Source organism: Rhinolophus sinicus, linkage group LG03 (assembly GCF_036562045.2).
Source record: "Rhinolophus sinicus isolate RSC01 linkage group LG03, ASM3656204v1, whole genome shotgun sequence".
NCBI lineage: Eukaryota > Metazoa > Chordata > Mammalia > Chiroptera > Rhinolophidae > Rhinolophus > Rhinolophus sinicus.
In genome coordinates, this window is record NC_133753.1 from 54,394,508 (window position 1) to 54,414,303 (window position 19,796).

Sequence of the window (19,796 nt, forward strand, 5' to 3'; positions counted from 1 at the left end):
TGACCTCCGGTCTTAATTTGGGTTCCTCCAAAAGTACAGGCTGGGACAAGGACAGGAGGGTAGGTAGTTTCTTTGGAAGGTAGCCTTGGAAGCAGGAGTGAGGAGCAGGAAGAATAAGGCAGAGAAGGAGAAAAAGCCAAGTGAAGGGTTCATTGCTGAGACTGCTGCTGCAGACAATACTCCTATTGGCAGTCATGACAGCAGGGTTCCAATACCTGCCCCTGTTCCTAATTACTATTTACTCAGCTAGACCTCCAGGGTATGAGGTGTGATCAAATAATACAGTGAATGTTTAAATTAATAATAAAAAAATGTACCACCCTTTGCTTTGAACACACTTATCTCATCGTTCTTGCCACTTTCTGAAGCAGTTCTGGAAGTTCTCTTTCGTGAGTGTCTTTAGTTGCACTGTCGTGGCTGCCTCAATGTTCTGAATCGATTCAAAACGTTTACCTTCATGGTAATTTTGACTTTGGGGAAGAGCCAGAAGTTGCAAGGTGACAGATCCAGTGAATAAGGTGGATGAGGATACACCAGTAATGTTTTTATTTGACAGAAATTGCTGTATACCGGAAACATGTGACATGGAGTGTTGTTATGATGGAGGATGATTTATGGCACACTTTAAAACACTTTCTCTCAATTGGAGCTCACACCTGACTAACTGCACTGAACAAGTTGAAACTTGTCACACACTGTTACTAAGATTCCACGTGCCACCTCCCATATTGAAGATCCCTGCCTTTCCATTGGATGGCACTCGGCAGCAACATTCACTGTATTTTGTGATCACAACAGAAAGGCTCCATGTCATATCTCTTCTGGTATATGGCAATTTCTGTCATATAAAACCATTACAGGGTGTCCTCATCCACCTTATTCACCGGATCTGGCACCTTGAGACTTCTGGCTCTTCCCCAAACTCATAACGACCATGAAGGTAAACGTTTTGAATCAACTCAGGACATCGAGGCAGCCACAACAGCACAACTAAAGACACTCACAAAAGAGGACTTCCAGAACTGCTTCAGAAAGTGAGAAGAATGATGGGCTTAATGTGTTAGAAGCGAGGGGGAGTATTTTGAGAAGGATTAATGGCAATGTGTCTTTTACTGCAGTACAAATTTTTATTTAAACATTCCCCGTATGTTTTGATCACACCTCATACGTTCTCCCAAAGGCTACAGAATTTATGTAACAACTGCTGACCATCCGTGGCTGAAGGTTGCTGGGGGGAATCCCTGAACATAAGATGGACTTCAAGGGAGAAATCTGAAAGAATGCAGGTGTCTGATTGAGGTGGGAGGCTGTCAGTGGAAGAGGACCTGAGTTCACATGCTGTAGCGCACCCCAGCTGCAGCTGCAATCAGAGGAAGGCGCAGGAGGGTCACATGGAGTTACTGAGACATGCGCTGCACCTCTCGAGGGTGCGTGGAGACTTAAATTGAAAAACGTATGCAAAGTATTATCCTGACATCTATTATGTAGTTTGGGTTGAAAAAATGTTAGTTTTTATTTTTAATGTTATGACTTCTTTTTATCGTCTAAGCTTATTAGTAGTAATAACTATCTGTGAATTAAATCATAATAAATAATAAATAGTAATTGTCATTAGTCATCCAGTTATAAATTATCTTGTCTGTGTCTTCCAATTATAACTATGATGTGTATCACAGTACAATATATTTAGGTAAGTGCTAATAAACATTTTTAAAAAATCAACAATTGAATAATGATATTTGGTTATAAGCCACAATGCCTCTCACGATACTTAGCTCAAGAAATAGTTTTGAATTGAACCAGACTGTAACCCTAAGAAGGAAAGAATCCATGTCTTTGCATCTTGTGTTTCCTCCCTTCCCATGGCCCTAATCCTGAGCTCATCACACTTTTAGCAATCAATAAATGTTGATGGACATACCTGGGTCTCTATGTTGAAATTGTCCCAAGGCAAAACACTTAACAAGCCAGAGAGTTCAGACAGTTGCATGTTTTTATGTTCCATGAAAACATCAATAACTGTAGCTATTAATATTGTATGGAACAGCTTATGCCAAGCTGCCTGTGGCCAGAATCTTTCAAGGATTCAAACCACAAAAATAATCACATAATTGGTCAATTCCCAAAATGCATTCTGCATGGTTATTTTAGTTCAGTTAAGAAATATATAGGAAAGTAATTGAAGCATTTGCCTTCTGGCTCATATTTCTCAAAAATAGTTTAAGATCAAAGGAAGAAGTCTGTATGATTTTTAAGTAGGTTGGCTCCCTACATACTGCTTTGGCTGAAAAGCTATCTTATTTTTACTTACTTTATTTTTATCATATAGAGATACTATTATCATTTGCATTTTGTCAGTGAGGAAAACTGAGCCACAGAGAAATTAAACTTGCTTAAGATCATACTTAACTTGTAGGCCAACTCCAGAGCCCGTGCTTTTAACCGCTGTACTTGGCTACCTCATTGCTGGTCACTGGTGGGCACCGGGAGACATGCCCAGGGTACAGGGCACAGTCTTTCACTCCCAGGAGCTTACAGCCTAGTGAGGGAAGCTACAAGCAAGCAGGCATTTTCAATATAATGGACTTAACCACTTATTTGAATCTTGTCCTAAAAGTACTATAAAGGTATTTTTTACATGTTGCAGATATGTGTGAATTTCTAGATGCACAGAGGTGACAAATTGGGGGAGAGAGTGGGGGGAGCAGGGCAAAGAGACAAAAAGACTAGTTAGGAAGTTCTAGCAATAGTTTAGGCAAGAGATGGCAGTTGCTAGAACCATGGTAGAGACAATGGAGATTGAGAGAATTAGGAGGTAAATTTGTCATGGCTTATTAAATAATTGATACAAATTCAAAGTCCTGGGTAGAAGCTTCCAATTAGCTATGTCTAAGTCACGTGCTCAAGCCACGGCTGCTGGGGTGAGAAGGAACTCCCAGCTCCCTTCGGCTTCTGCAGCAGGGCAAAGGGCACTTCTTCCCTCAAAGGGCTCATACACTCAGGAACACCAATAAGAAATGAATTCAGATGCTGGGAAGCCAAAAATAGACCAATGTCCACTACAGTGTGACCTGGAAGGAGCCAGAAAGGATGGTTCTCTGATCTGAGCAAACAGGTGGAGCCATTTATTGGGATAAGAAACCCAGGAGGAGAAACAGGATTAGGAGACAGAGGAAGAAAAGAGTTGAGTGTTAGGCACGATGAGTTTGAGACCTGCAGGATATCCTACCTGATGCAAGTTCTACGATTCATTATGGCAGTCTCTTTTAATGGCTTTCCATGGTTACTAGGAGGGAAAAAAAATCCCCAGGTGATTCAAGAGACTCAGAAAAATATGGCCCCTGAATATTGCACCAGATTTGTCTCGTACTATTCTCTGCCTTGCTTGATGGACTACAGCCATACCAGGCTTCTTTAAGTTTCTCAAATATGTCATGCCACTTTCCACCTTAAGACCCTGGTCCATGCCATTTCCTCTGCCCAGAAGGCTCCTTTCTCACTCTCTTAGCTAATTTAATGTGTTCATTCTTCACAGCTCTAGTCAAATGTCATTTCCTCAGTGAACTATTCTTTAACCTCCACACTGTTATATGCAATCTCAACACTTTGTATTTACTTCTATAGCAGTTTCAATGTTTAAAATAATATATCTGTGTATTTCTTTTAATTTAAATTCATCTCACCCACTTAACAAAGACCAAATAAGATTTGTCACAACTATATCCTAGATGCCCAGCCAGGCAATTAGATATTCACTGAAGAATGAGTGGACTAGGGAGTGAACTAATGACTAAAAGAATAAATGTATATACTAGACTACGTATGGAGTGGTTAGATTTAGCATAAACACTGATTTGGGACCATCAAGGCACAGATGCTAAATGAAGACAGTGGAGCAAATGAAATCACTCAAGAAACAGGGAAAGGATCTGTTATTAACTATCAAGCGTTTCTTAATGTGATCCATGGACCATCCTGCATTGGCAGTAACTGGAGATTAGATCAAGGAATTCATATTTTTAACAAGTAGTCAGTCCCAGGTGATTCTCACGCATTCTACAATCTGAGAACCACTAACTTTGGAAACCAGCAGAGAAACACTCTTGACCCAGCTGCAGAAGTTTGTATTACAGACCAGGTGTCTGAACACTGAGAACAGAGAAGCACCGATGTGCCAAGTAGCTAAGAGCATGCTGTTGTGCCGAGAGCACCAGAGTAGGATTTAGAAGTCCTTGGACTAATACCTGGTCCCCTCACTTGCTGGTTTTACACCCTACATAACTACTGGTAATTGCCCTGAGGGAACTGAGACTTGGGGAGGTTGGCAATTGTCTATCTCATTGATGTTTTATGAGAATTAAGTATACGTAATAGTTAAGTTTTAAAACTATTAAAATGGCTTTTTGTGTTTAGAAAATGCAAAGGGAATGTTGATCATCATGGGAATTTCCTGTTGGTTGTCTTCAGATAGTAAAATGCCACTGTTAATCATTAAGAGAATTCACATTTTCTGCGTGTGTGCATGCCAAAGAGAGCATGTGTGTCTTTAAGCGCAATCACTGAAAACCAGAAATAGAAAACTAAAACCAAGGGCTTTCCACAAGACATCACTAAGTATCAGAAAAAGCATTAAGAAAAGGGGAAGCTTAACCTACATCTCTCTGGGAAATAAGATCCTATTCAATCTGTCATTTCTCGTTGCCATTATTATATACCATCAACAATTTATTTTATCACAAGTTACACAGAAATGACACCTGTATAATCATGTTGCCTGTAAAAATATCATATAAAACGGGAGAGTGGTGTGATAGCTTGAGTGATGGTTTATGATTTTGGAGAATAGCTTGTAATTGTAATTCTGCTGACTACAATTACTGTTGGGTAAAGCAACATTTTGCCACCTCAGGTCTCTGTCTTATAAAGTTGAATATCAATACTTGATTTCTGAAAACTTGAAGCTAGGCTGCAGTGAGTAAGTACATAGCATCTGGGAACAAACTGTCTAATTCTAAATCGTGGTTTTGCCATTTATTGGCTTTTTTCCCTCCCATAGTTAAGTTACTGTGTCTCTATTTCTCATCTATAAAATGTAGGTAATACTAATACCCATCTCACAGCATTATTGTGAGGATTGTTTGACTTAATATGGTGTAAAATATTTAGAATAGTTCTGACACATAATAAAGGACTTAATAAATGTCACCCATTATTCATCTATGTATCTTACGGGGTTCTTAAGAAAGACAGTGTGTGTGTGTGTGTGTGTGTGTGTGTGTGTGTGTGTGTGTGTGTAAATGCTCCATTTTAAAAAAATGCCCACACAAACATCAAGTTTCACACTCCAAGCAGGACTATCCTTTGTAAAGCACTGATCATGGTTGAATTGGGGCAGGAGTGGATGATGATTTGAGGGTAGTGAAGATTGTCGGGAGGAGTTGGGAGAGACACATTTATTCTAAGTAAAGTGACATTGCTCAAGTCTTTGGGACCCTTTGGGGTTGCCAACAGAATCATATCACAGTTGTTTGAATCTGCACAGTAATAGTCATTTTTACCCTCTGAGAGTTTCTTCTCTTATTTGGAAGTAGCTGAGAGCCAGCATGAACCAAGTTTGACAAAGGCGTAGTTGACAAGATTCCGTAACATACTTTCCTTAAGAAAAGAAGAAGGGGGGAGGGGCTGCAGGAGAAGGAGGGGGAGTAGAAAAAGGAGAAGAAATACACCATATACTATAGGTTGAAATAAGCCATAAGGAAGAAGTCCATTAATGCATCTAGTTCTGTCTGGTCTTTTAGGCCACGGAGGCAATGTAAGCTAATACCTTTAGCATAGGAACAGCTCTATTTGGGGTCAGGTTATCCCAGCAAACTGAGACTCAGCACCAAGTCATTCTGCCTGCACTTCAGGCTCAGTCCTTGGACGCCAGTGGAACAATTAGGCTTTTTACCTGTCTTAGAGATTCATTCCTGACCTTGGACCCCAGTTCAGGTAATGAGGTCACCCTCTTGATGACCTATCTAGTATATCAATCCCTCTGGGGTTTGCTTTCCTCCTAACAGGTCCCATTCTGGGGTGTTTACAGCCTTCTCTAACCCATAGCCAGGTAACCAAGGCCTGCCAGCAAAAAGCCTTCCTGAAAGCAACTTCCTGCTCCCCTCAAGCCCCAATGACCTTTGCTCCTGGCTGTTCTCTACCTGCCCAACTGATACCCAGTTAGGCTCTCAGATACCTTAGTAGTCACCTGTGGTCTGAGGTATACGCTCCAGGTGGCAGGGTTTTATCTGCTTCATTGGATTTCCTCTCCTCGCGCATTCCTGAGCTTTTCTTTCCCAAATCCTGAATCACCTCAAGGGAATACCTATTCTAAGTCCTAGCACCTCCCATTCTAACCTAACCAATAAAAATTGATTAGGCCATACTTTGTTGTATCTTGTACCAGAGTTCAGTTTGTTTATCTTATTCCACATAGACATTTCTCAAATGATTCATAATTTCTATAGACTGCATCTCTCTTGTTTGAACTTGCAGGAAGAACATTAAAACATGACATTAGCAAAGCAAACAAATTAAAAATCTATTTATCTGAGATTTTTTATGTAACACCCTCTTGAATCTCTGAAATTTGGAAACTTGTCCTGCAGCCTTTGAGGTAATACTCCGACTATAATCAGGAAATCACCATCTTTCATTGTCAGTTAATATTTCTCTTGGACAATGTGTGACATTTTTAGCTTCCCTACAAAGACAAGTGTTCCAGGTATATAGTTTTGGAGCCAGTAACACTTAAAAATAAACAAATCTTTGAACCCTACAACATTTCATTTTTCATGGCTAGTCTTTGTTTTTCTTGTGAATTTCTTTCCTCCCTTATGTAAAGTGCTTTCATTCCTCAAAACTACTTACTGACACTTCTTCACCCTTACTAAAGCCTTTTAATGTGTCAATTGTCACCCTTTCAGATATTCTAAACTTTCTAAAAAGGTGATACTATCTCTTAGCCCAAACTATTATCACTCACTTTGTGTTAATAGAGAGCTACTTACTACAGCAGCTAACACAAAACTGGATGACCTTGAAAGTACAACTTACAAGCTTAAATGCATGAGCCATGCCCTGTCATGACTACACTTGCCCACACTTCAATGGGATGTCATGGAGAGGGTATCAGACTTTGTATTCTGTCAGCTATACATCAGATTTCATCAATACTCTTAGCTGTGTGAACTTAGACCTGCTTTTGTTTCTCTGAGACTCAGTTGTCTCATTTGTAAAGTAGAGCTAGTATTACCTCTTCCCAAGATTATAGTGAGGGTTAAATATGTACTTAAATTTACTAGACCTGAATGGGATAGGAAAGCATTAAATATGTGTTGATTGCCTTCCCTTTCTCTTAGTTCCATTTCATACCAGAGTATACTTTAAGATCTTTGGCTCTACTTAGAACTAATCTCTTTTACACACCACCATTACCTATCACCCTTCTCAGTGTTCTTTGAGTCTCAGTACTGTCTCCTAGAAGAATTAGCCTTTTGGGCTTTGTATCTAGTAAGAAGTAGAGACACCAGATGTTTCTGCTGCCTCTTGGGACCCTCACAGGTCTCCTTTTTAGATCCCAGTCGTTTTCAAAAACCAAGTTATATTATAGGGAATTCTAGAGTATATAGAGTTAAACAATACTACGCCAAAAGTGTATTGCTATGTACTGCATTTTAATGGAACATTTTATAAATGGGTTGCCTTCCACTATTACCAATACTGCTATACTTGCTTTGAAGAAAGATATAGTAGTAGCAGTAGCAGTGTAGTAGTAGTAGTAGTAATAATACAAACACACCTCAAACTTGCAAAAACAGATAAAATATAGCATGTAGGATGATAGGGATTTATTTGTTGGCAAAATTATACATTGAGTGGTTCCTATAGTAGAATCTCCTGGGACTTTTGAACTAGGTGATTTCTAAAATTTTAAATTTACACACACCTTTCAAGAAATACATGTATGAAGACCCCATCTCTCCTGACCTGGACTCTCTGCAGTGAGACCCAGATACACCCTAAAGTTTGAGAAGCATTTCTTCATAGATTAGGGCCAACAAGGTCCAAACACTTACTTGACATACTTATTTTTCTTAAACATTAAGCCTGAAATTTAAGTAATTCTGAAAAGGTTTTTGGAGATGTGTAGGTAACATAACCATTGAAAGAATAGCTAGCATTCTCACAGAGTGAGATGTGAATCAGAGGAAGTAAAAATCATGTTTTCACTCTCAATTATGTTTTCCCTATTATACTATATTAAAATTTTATAATCAACAATGTTCTTTTAATTGAAAGAAATAAAACTAAAGTCTATTTGGATTCTAAGTGTTCTCCATCTTATATGGAACAAGATAGCCCAGCAACTTAGAGAGAAGGCTAACATTTATTTATCTATTCAACAACTATTTAATGAAGATTTACTCTATACCAGATGGTGGAGCAGGCTCTGGTATTACAATAGCAATAGAATGAAAAATTCACTCATGGACCTTGCAATGTAGCCTAGTAGAGAGCTACAATAATAAAATAATTATACAAAATTTAAAACAGTGCTAGGTGCTATGAGAATAAAGCACTTGAACTGACCTAGAATTCATGAGTTCCTAACTCCTCTAAACTGGAGGAAACCAATTGATTTAGCAATTCCACATCTAGGAATTTATCCTACATACATGGTATCTCAGTAGCTCACAGATAGATAATGGAGTTGCAGTCTTTGTGAGTTTGTAAAAAACTTAACTGTTCAATGATAGGGGACTAAGCCAATAATTTAGGCAATAACTATATAGTAAAAATCTTTGTGTCATTAAAAAAAATAATAGGTAATAAAATGAGACGATCTTTCAAATACTATGTATTGCATGAAAAAAAAAGAGGTGCAGAACAACATGAATACATGACAGGCTAATACCATTTATATTAAAAGAAAATAAAGGAGTGGATATATTTATGCATACAGAGAGTCAAGAACAAATTATCTTTCTCTAAAGAATGGGAGGAGCTATCTATTTCATATTTCACTGAAATTTGTAGGATTTTGTTTTATTGTGTTTGTGTGTGTGTGTGTGTGTGTGTGTGTTATTTACAAGGGCGCATATAATTCATAAATAACACATTCAATTTTGGATACATATCCCTGGGCTTCATCACATGACCATTACAAAATTAAAATGTTTGGTGATAGGATCCGAATAATTTGTAATTTTACACCAACACTATGGGAACAGTGACTGCTGTACTACTAGAGCTGCTAAATGATTCTAACCACCACCCAGGTTGGGAACCAGTGGTCTAACATAATAAAGTACAATCTGAGGAAAAATTTTTACATTCAAGTTCCTTTACTTATCGAGAACCAAAATATTTCCACAAAGCTCTATAACAATTCAGAAAACAAAATGTACATCCTGATAAAAATATTAGTACTTATGCTAATTGTAGATGTCACAGTGTCTTTCAGAATCTACAGAAGTCTGGAAATGACATTGGAAGTCAAAACAAGATTTTTGATCTGCTAGAAAAATTTACTTTAAACTGACTTTAGACTCTAATTCAGGTAAAGAGTGTTCAGACTTCAAATACATCATCCTGCAAGCAGCTATTGTGCAATATTTATTGGGCTCCACAAGTCTTAATTTATAAGATGAACCAAACATTTGAAGAAAAAAAAAGAGAATTAACTATTTCATATCAAAACCTCAGTGCCTTTCATATTACTACTAATTTCTCAAGAAAATCCGTTAGTTGGGATAAGCCTCGTGGCTAACACTGCCCTCCATTTTCAGTCATGTTTTTCCACCTTAGAACATAAATAAAACAACCTTTGAAAAGAATGAGCACATGGCTGCTCTAAATAACCAAAATAACCATCCATTTAATTCTAGATCCATTCCTTACTAGTTGTATGACATTGAGTAAGTTACAAAAGTTTTCAGCAACTCAGTTTCCTCACCTGTAAAATGGGATAATAATAGAATCAAATTCATAGTTGTGGTGTAAGAAGTAAAAGAAGTAAAACAGATAAACTGCTTAGAAAGTGCCTGGTATATAATAGTGCTCAAAAATAAGCTTTTATCTCTAAACATACTTCTGAACTCTCAGAATATAATTTCATAATCTTAGCAATTGAAGTCACTGTTTGGATTCACCTTTGACCTCAAATCTTGTACCTTTTATTTAGTATCATGCTTCCCTTGATTCAGGCATCTATCCAACACATATTAACTCAGTGCCACCTCTGGATGAAGCATTGGTCTAGGCACAGTGTAATTGAAAGGATAAAAAAGACAAGACCTCTCACCTCTAGATTAGAGTGGAGTGGAGAACATGAAAAGTGTGCATAGTCATGACATAAGGTAGAAGCCCATGCCATAAGAGGCAGGTATATGGGGATTCAGAGGAGACAACAGTTAATCCCAGTTAACAGGTGGTACAGGGCTGGAAGTGGGGCTCAAATAGTCACCACCATGCTGTGGGGTTCAGGTCAGCTACACCAAACGTGCCACTCAGCAGTGTCCAGAAACACGGGAAGACTGTGACCTCATGGAGCCTCTGGCTACACACACTCTCAGGTCTCTCCCCACGGGCACGCTGCTCAAGGAGAAGGTTCTCAGAAACACCAGCACCAAATACCCATGTATATAAACATTGGGGTCTTTAAAATTCTTCTTTACCAGGACCCGGAAGACAAAAGTTGAAATGAATAAATCAAATTTATGAGCTTATAATTCCATTAAAGCTTTGTCAGGGGAACAGCATCCCACATTGTTTACAGCAAAAGCTCCACAGTCCTATCTTGCCAGGTTAGTAATGGAGAAAAGCTAGCGCTGCTACCTAGTGGTACCTGGATAGTCATGGAGAGAAAACTATGTTGGCATTTTCCCAAAGCCCAGTAAGCAGATGGCCATGGACACAAAATCTATCCTGACAATTCACACCTCTTTGGGATGCTCTGAGCAAGGAAGGGGACTGACACAAAATGCCCTTTTTTGGCTGCCCTTCCTCCTGAGGCATATTGGTGGCACAGGAGGGGGACAATTGCCTGACTGCTGCCAAAAGGAGAAGAGATGGCCTTTAAAATCCAGGCTACTGCAGCCTCCTGGGTAGTCAATCTGGTGCCTTTCAAGCAACCAGAGAGGCATCTTAAAGATGTGTGTCTGATTTCCTCCGGGATATTTGATACCTACCAGATTCCATTCAAAGCTGGCTAGCAGTATAACAAGCCGAGCTCTAAGATGGTGGAGGGGTGTGAGTCCTCCGTAGCCAGGCCTCGTATGTCGGATAAATGGCACAAGATTGTTTGACCTATTTTAGCAGTTCGTTTGTGTTTTCTAAGGATAAGTGCCAGTGGATAACTGGGTTGTTAGCTAGTTTAAGTGTCATTAGTGTTACCAGTAATAAACCTACTTTGCAGAGGTTTACTAATTTGAGTTTTTTAAAAAGTTGATCAAGATCCATTTTTTTCTGAAACTTATCGTCTTGTCACATTTATAAAATTGCCAAACACGTCAGATACTTTAACCCATTGGCATTAAAACATGCATTTATTATATCACAACAGATGCACTCACACGTACACACACACATGCTTAATCTTAATATGCCTTTGAGCAGACTTCTGTGAATCCACAGTAAATAAAATACAATGTCAAACTGCTGGCCTATATCCTGGGAAACTATCAACTGAGTTTTAGTAAAAAGGATATCTAACTATTAAAAGTTATTCTGAAATAAAATAGATATTATTCCAGTATTAATTATATTTACATGAAATTTTGACTACTTTGCAGTTTCAAATCAGTTTTAAATCTATTTGAGAAGTCTACCCTGATAAAGAAATCACAATCAATTCACCCAAGATCCCCTTGATTTATATTGTTTTTAAAATAAATTACATAGAATGAGCTGTTTTAAGTAGACAGATTTTTAGAGCAGAGCACCATGATTGTTATTTCAATTGTCTTAGGGCCTAAAATAGCTTAACAATAAAGGTATCTAGTTATTCAAAGATTCACAATATCAACCAGAAAATGGCCAGTTTGGAGTATTGTCTGATCACAATTATGTCAAGACAAAGAAGCCATACTCAGTTACTGGCTGAAGAAATTATTATATTACTTCATGATAACAAGTAACACTTGATCACTTAAATATATACCTTTATGAAACATATAGAGTAAATATTTTAATTAAAAGTAACAATGTTATAATCGAGGAAAGCATCAATAATATATAATTCATTAAAATTAAGATTATATCAAACTATCCCAAAGATGAAAAGTGATAAGCATGCAAATAAAATAAATGGTAAGGGATTGAGGGAAGCGCAGAAGAAGTTTGGTTGAGGAATTAAAAGTAAACATATTTTTTTTATTTATATGCACTACTTTTCAAAAGAGTGTGATCTCAAATTGTTCCCCTGGGAAATCAAGTAAAATTGTTAGGTAGGGTACACTTTCATTTCCATAATCATCAAGACACTTCTACTTCATTCTTCAGGAGAATTTCTCTATCGTCTTACTGACTCCTCCTCAAAGAGTGACTTGTGATCACTCAGGCCTGGCCCAGGGCTCCACTGCCCTCCTTCAGCTGCATCAACGGGTAGTGAGGAAGTCTGCAGTCCTCCATGGGACTAGTTAAGGTTGGCCGTGCAGACCCAACTCTTCCTACTGGCAGGCCCCGACGTGTAAATTTGATGAAACAAGAGTGATAAATCTGGGAGTCTATTTTTCTTAATTCTTTAAGATTAACTATACCATTTCTCCCCATTATGTAAACCTAATAGTACCAAAGACTAGGCCCTAGGCTGTTCTTTGATTTCACTCATCCTTTCTTTGATAACTGATGCCACAAAGCTAATTAATATAAAATGGAATTTACGACTAATCCTAGAAGAGAAATCTTAATCCATAGAGTGTAGGGCTTATTTCAGTATGACCTATTTGAAAACACTTTGATTATAAATCATCAAGCCCAATTTTTCAGGAGAGCTGTCTGGGCAAAATAAAATCCTTCTCAGAATAAACATGCAAATTCCTTGCAAATAAATTCTTTCTACCACAAATAAACACAGAACATCCTCTAAATGTTAAAACACAATTAGCTCATAATGTATCATTTAAACATGAGTACCTCCGGCCAGGATCTTCTCTTCTAATTCTGCCATTTGCTTCTTATAGGCTCTCAAAGCTGCTTCTTTGAAAGAGGGACGGATTCTCTTTGGCTTTGTGATTTCCACTGGCTGTTCAGGGATGTTTTGATTTTCATCTTCTTTTATTTCCATGTCAGTTACTGTTTCATTGAAGGGTTCCAACTCCCCTTCAGTAACAACATCATCTACCTGCCCATCGTAACCCTCATCTTGTGGAGTTTCATAAGGTGTTTCATAAGAAGGGTGATCGTATTCTTGCATTGGCTCGTCTGTTTCAGTAATACTAGTCCTATTTTCTAGCTTAGCAAGAACTTGTTCCATCACTTCAACATAATCTGTTTCATTACCCGCCACTGGTTCACTGTAGTCCTCTTCCTCTTCTGCTTTGTAGTAATAAGGCTCTGTGTAAACATCAGAGTCCAGGGTGGTACTTGATTCATTTGCAGTTGATTGGGATAATGTCAGAAATCTCCCCATTAGGGAAGAGCCACTGTCCTCATACCCACTAAGACTTTGTGTGCTTTTGTTCCATACCACTTCCAAGGCCGATTTAGCTCGCTGTAGTGTAGATCCAAATTTTGGGAAGCTGAAAGCCTTATCAGAAAGGTCAATGCTTAATCGACTATGCCACGATTTGGGTGGGGCATCCTCCGAATCATCACTTTGCAATTCAGTCTGACTTCGATACATTGTGGACAACTGGTTTTGATTTTGGTACAAATCATTAGAATTCGCTTCCTGATAAGAATCATATTGGCCAATCCATTGGCCTTGTGGTTCATTATCCAACCCAGGGCATGGAGATGAGTTGTCATCTTGGGTTAGGTCATAGCTCTCAGAGTCATCCTGAAGGTCACTGTGGCACTTTCCCAAGTCTTCTAGTTCTTTATTGTAAACATCTAGTTGTTGATCAGACAGACTGTTTGTGTCATAATCAAAAGCTTCCTGGGTGGATGAATCTAAACCTAAATCAGCTCCTTGCTCTACTTGATTCCATTCCTTCCATGGAGAAAGATCCTCATGTAAAGAGAGCTGAGAATCACTGTAATGGCTTCGGTCTCCAGATGCACATACCATGCCATTACTCATCCCACTATCCACAGTTTCTGTGTTCCCAATTTCACTCTGCCTTTGGACACCCTGAAGAGCCCCATTCAAAAGTAAATCCTGAGGACTGTCATACAAGGTATGTGTGCACTCCTGTTTCCTCTGCCAAAGTTCCCGGTCTGAAGATGACAGAAGGGAGCTTCCATTAGTTCTAGTGAAAAACTGATTTTCTGAAAAATCTTCTGAGTACGATTGACACAGTTTGGAAAAATCTGATTCAGAACGACTAAGTTTCGGAGTAAAAAAATCACTCTGTGAGTGCCAGAGGGGCGTTGCATCTGCATAATGGGTTGTGGTTTGTTTTTCCAGGTCATCCAAGTCTGGCAATTGTGAGGAAATTTTACCATAATCTGATTTATTTGAAATTCTGCTGCTACTAGCAGTTTTATTCTTGGCTCTTGCATTGTGTGATTTTGAACTTGACTTGGAAACATTTCCCTTTGTTGAAAACTCTGACTTGGAAAGTACAGCATAATTGTTTCTGTTGAGATCAGATTCCAGCTCTCTATCACTGTCATCAGGTAACTGCCAATTGTTCTTCTTGATTTTGGGCTCTGGAGTAGATAGCTTTATATCCATGCTTTCATATGTCTGGGAGGATGGTATCCCTCTCTCTTTTCTTTCTCTGATGTCATGAGTAAGAATATCTGTTGAGATTCCGATACCTGATCCTTTGAGTTTATATGATTTTTTTAAGACAGAATCCCTTTGCTGAGGGGTTTCAAAGTACACAAGTATGGGTCGAGGCTTTGCGTTTGGGCAGTCCCTTTGGTGTCCTATCCTCTGAGCAAGTTCAATTTTAATAACATTCGGTGCATCTGAAAAACCCATTTTATCTATTAGAATTTGGTACACCACACTTTCAACATATTCGAATCTTTCTTCGGGAACATTTAAAAATCTCAGGCTTGCCTTGCTACCCATATGACCTAAGTGTTTAATATAATCATGGATGTCCCTGGTTTCCCTCCGAGACTGGACAAACCCCGTACGTAGCTGTTCAATTTCACTCTGTACGACCTCCACACTGCTGGAGATCTCATCGATGGAATGCTTGAGAGCATTGACATGCCCTCGTAGTTCAGAAAGTTCTGTTTCGATCTGACTTATTCCCTGAAGTTCCTTAAAGATCATTTCCATGACATCATGTGTTTGGCTAATACAGCCAGAGGAACTGAATCCTGGCTCCAGGGCATTTGTCTTTGGGTTTCGGGCAGTTCTGTCCAAAGATTTGCTTCTTATTCCCCAGGTTTTCTTCATTGTGCTCAACTCAGAATCTGAGGAGACACAGTCTTGACTCTTTTTCCATTTCCTCAGTTTGCGTAAAGCTCCTAGTTTTAAGCTGTGCAGAGTGCGTTCCCCATCAGAGCTGCCCTCAGAGGGTGCCAGGCTGCTGGAACTCTTTCTATTACGTCTAACTGGCATCATGTGTGTTGGTTGTGCCTGGTTTTCTGTACTACTCCTTAGTTCATTGAGTGATTCTGGGTAGGAACTCTCAATTGAGGATAACTCTTGAAGCAGCTCCTCATCACTGTTGGTTACGTTAATATTTTTTCGTAGGCCGTTGGCAATGGCTACTCGGTAACTGAACGTTGGGGAGAGGGAAAATTCTTTGTTCGCGTCATCTTCTTCAGTGGATAAGTTGCGAGTGGATGAACACTTTGCAAGCTTCTTTACAGTGCTTTTCAAGGTGTTAGAAAGTTTGGGGGTTTTGGTCTGGCCAGCAGTAGGGAAGTCTTGATCGTTTTTCTGCTGACGATTTTCTTTTTTTTTAATTGTATTTCCCAATTTCTTTGTAAACATTCCTTTGCAAAGCTTATATATGTAAGGTACAATCAGGATCTTGAAAAGATTAGCCACCATGGAGAGCAATTAGTGCAAGCTTTTCTACCCCAAAGACATAAAGAAGGTGTCAGGGTGAGGATCTGTAAATCCAAGGCAAGCATCACTGTTCAGATGTTCTGTGAATCACTGAAAATAGTGGGAAGGGCAGCTGTGGCTCTGCCACAGTGTCAATGTTCTGTGAAAACCAGAATCAAAGCTCCATTTATGAAAGACATTCTCTCTTGGAGGAGGGGTTTCATGATCTCTCTCGTTTCCACATGACTTCATGTAGTGTCTAAAAGAAAGCAATGTTAAAATGAGGATCAGAATTCAATTCTAGATTTACCCCTTTCTAACATTTTCCAAAAGTATTCAAGGTACACAATGTGTGCAAAATTACAGGGGTGGGGGCAGGGGAATATCTGAATGTCAACACACAGTTACTTTTAAAACAACTATAAAGCAAATTAGTACCTATACCTATGTTTAAATTATAATTTTATTTCTAAATTAATTATTGGTGGAAACAATTGAAATGGTAATAAAAGATAATGATTATTTAGAAAATGCTGTATAAGACGACAGTCAAATTTAAAAAGCTATATTGACTTCACGATATTATAATTCCCACATTATTGCTTTTCCAAAATTACATTTACTTAGACAAACATAAGCTTTTAAATTAAAATGTATTCCTCCAACCCCAGACATTTAAAAGACATCAAATTAATATTACCCACGTACGTGAGGCCTTTTCTTATTTAAATAATCTTTAACTTTTCTAGGTATTCAATGATTTGGAGTTTCTTAAATAATGATTAAAGTAATCCAAGTAAGAAATATTTAATATGACAAAATAAATACCAATAGGAAATATATCTTGTATAGCCATCAAATTTGTCAATAGAATATCATAAGTTGAAAAGGAAACAGAAGGTTATATCGAATTAGGCATTATAGCAACAAGAAATCGAAAGGAAAATATATTTGAAAATGCATAATACATCCAAGTTTTGAGAGGACATGACTGTAGAGAGCAGATCCATCCTAACCAACTAGTGCAGCCTTGTGGCAGATGGCAGGAAACCCATCCCCAGGGCGAGGACCGGGTTAGACACAGGTACCAAATCACAAAAAGAAATTGTGCCACAAATACAATGTGCCACAAATACAATGTGCCTCCAGAGAATCAAGAATTCGTCAGATATAATTCATTTTATGATTTGGTGGTTTATACGGCAAATGGCCTGACAAGTAAATAATCTTTATGATGGCTAATTTCTTGAATTACAGCAAGAAGAAGGAGGAGGCAGGGGGGTGCAGAAAGATTCCATTAATTTTGCTGGTTCACTAGCAGCGTGCCTTGTATGTGATAGGTATGCATATAAAATCTTGTTAAATTTAACTTACGATTTTATTGTAGAAATATATCACAGAATAATGGTAACAGTCAAAAGCCTTTGCTGACATTGGACTACGTATTTCAGTAGATAAATAATCTATTTGATTCTTTCAAGAATACGTCATAAACTACATATTGTTTTAGGAGCCGGGTGCCTATCAGCTCCCTCCACTTGGAAATCTGCCATTTTCACCTCACTCAGGCTCTGCGGGGACCCGGGGAACACATGCTCTGGCCAGCAGCCAAGCTTCACGAGAGACAGGGTCATACAAGTGAAAAAGGGAAGCAAAAAGATGGAAGAGAGAAAGAGACTGACTAAAGAAGCCCAGGTCTTCTGGGTTTCATAAGCTGTCCGAGTTCAGTTCCTCTTGTCTGAAACAATTTGGTGTTCGTTCACAATTATTCATACAAGCCTGGACTTGTTTTCTACTAATAAAAATGCCAAGGAATTGATTCCCGAATTAAGTTTAAAATATCTTTCTCGTACCCCATGTGACCTTCCTTTGTGGAGAAAAGACTTTGGAAAGATAAGTAGAAGTAGGATAGATAAATTATTTAAAAACCAACTTTGGTAGAATAAACAGTTCTATGTACTAAGCATTCAATCTAAGACCCAGGGTCTCCCAAGCCTAGAAACAAATACCTACTTTTTGTTTAAATGAAAGCAGTGATTTTGTCAATGCTTCTGATATTTTCATGAAATTATATCTAGACTTCCTGACTGCATTACTCATTCAGAACTATTGTTCTAGGCAATGTTTGTTGAAAAAAAATTTGAGCAGGAAAATTTTACCTGACTCGAAGTCCTGCCTCACAAAACACAAACCCAAGGGGATGCACCCACTGTTGCACATACTAATTCACTTGCTCTATATTCCAACCACAGAGAAAAACATATTGTTCACTAAGGCTCCATGCTTTTTAAAACCTCAGTGACTTTTCTGTTCTCTTTACCTAGAATATCAATCTTGGCCAGTCCTCCCTGTCTGTAAATATTGTATTTAAACTAAAATCATCTGTCCTATGAAAACTTTACCAACCACCCAAACTGAGATTTTCTCTCTTTTTGCTACACTCTTCACAACCCAGTTCATAGGCATTCTAATTTCTGTCTCCATCTGCTGGACTATGTCCTCTTTAAGGATAAAAACTATGACCTGTCCAATTTTAAACATCCTGAACCCAGCACACATAATAAACACTCAATAGATGTTTATTAAAGAACTGGTCCAATGGGTACAAAGTTTCAGTTATTCAAGTTGAATAAATCTTAGGGATCTATAGCATATTGTGTATAGTTAATAACACTGTGTTGCATACTTAAAGGTTTTTCGAAGAGGGTAGATCTTATGTTAAGTGTCCATATCACAAAATAATGATAAAGAAAAAAGGAAAGGCAGGAGGAAACTTTTGGAGATGATGGATACGTTCGTGGCATAGACTGTAGTGATGGTCTCACAGATGTATACTCACGTCCAAATTCATTTAAAAAAATAAAAGAAAAGAATTGGCCCACATTTCAGCTATTTACCAAATGTCTTCACCTATGTAGTTGCCCAAATTAAACTATATCCCCGACTTAATCATTTTCATGAATTATTAATCTCGATTAATGTTATCCTATTGATCTGCTTACCCAAGACATATACCCAGGAATCATTCTAGATGAATGACTCCTGAGTACATTCTAGATTGATATCATTCTAGATTCACATGACCCAACCCTATCCACACTTGATGTGAATATATCACCTCATCCCAGGAGTAATGCCTTAGTTTTGAACTGCATAATTTCTCACTGGACTATTATAACTGTATCTTATATGGCTTTTCTAACTCTAATTTGGCCTTCTCTCAACTCCTCCTAAGATTAATATATTCTTAAAAGATATAAATCCTCCTACTCAAAACACTGTCCGTCTTAGCAGACTCACTTCCACAGTCACATCTGCCCCAGCCACGCTGAAGTAGTAACAGTTCCTTGATTATCATATTGTTGCCTCACAAATGTGCCTTTTTTCATGCTTTTCCTTCTGTCCCCATGAATATCCCTAGAATATCTATCTATTTATCTATAGTTTAGGTAAGATTTAAGTCTTTGGGAAGAAGATCTTTGAGAAAGATTAAAATGCTACACTATGTTGTTATGTGAAACCTTAGTAATGATATTTATTATTAACTATGTGCCAAGCACTATGTATGTAATTTTCTAAAATTTACCTCATTTTCATTTCACTCCCATAGTAATTGTGTGAAATGAGTATTATTTTT

At 38.2% G+C, this 19,796-nt stretch overlaps 1 protein-coding gene across 3 annotated transcripts in view; it reads right to left on the bottom strand.

Annotated features, from left to right (window-relative positions):
* Positions 1-19,796, bottom strand: part of UNC13C (unc-13 homolog C) — a 504,352-nt gene that overhangs the window by 459,165 nt on the left and 25,391 nt on the right. For all 3 annotated transcript variants that reach the window (XM_074327725.1, XM_074327724.1, XM_074327726.1), the window contains exon 2: positions 13,174-16,418. In XM_074327725.1, the coding sequence (XP_074183826.1) occupies positions 13,174-16,162 (2,989 nt within the window). In that variant the 5' untranslated portion in view covers positions 16,163-16,418. The remainder of the gene's footprint in view (positions 1-13,173; positions 16,419-19,796) is intronic.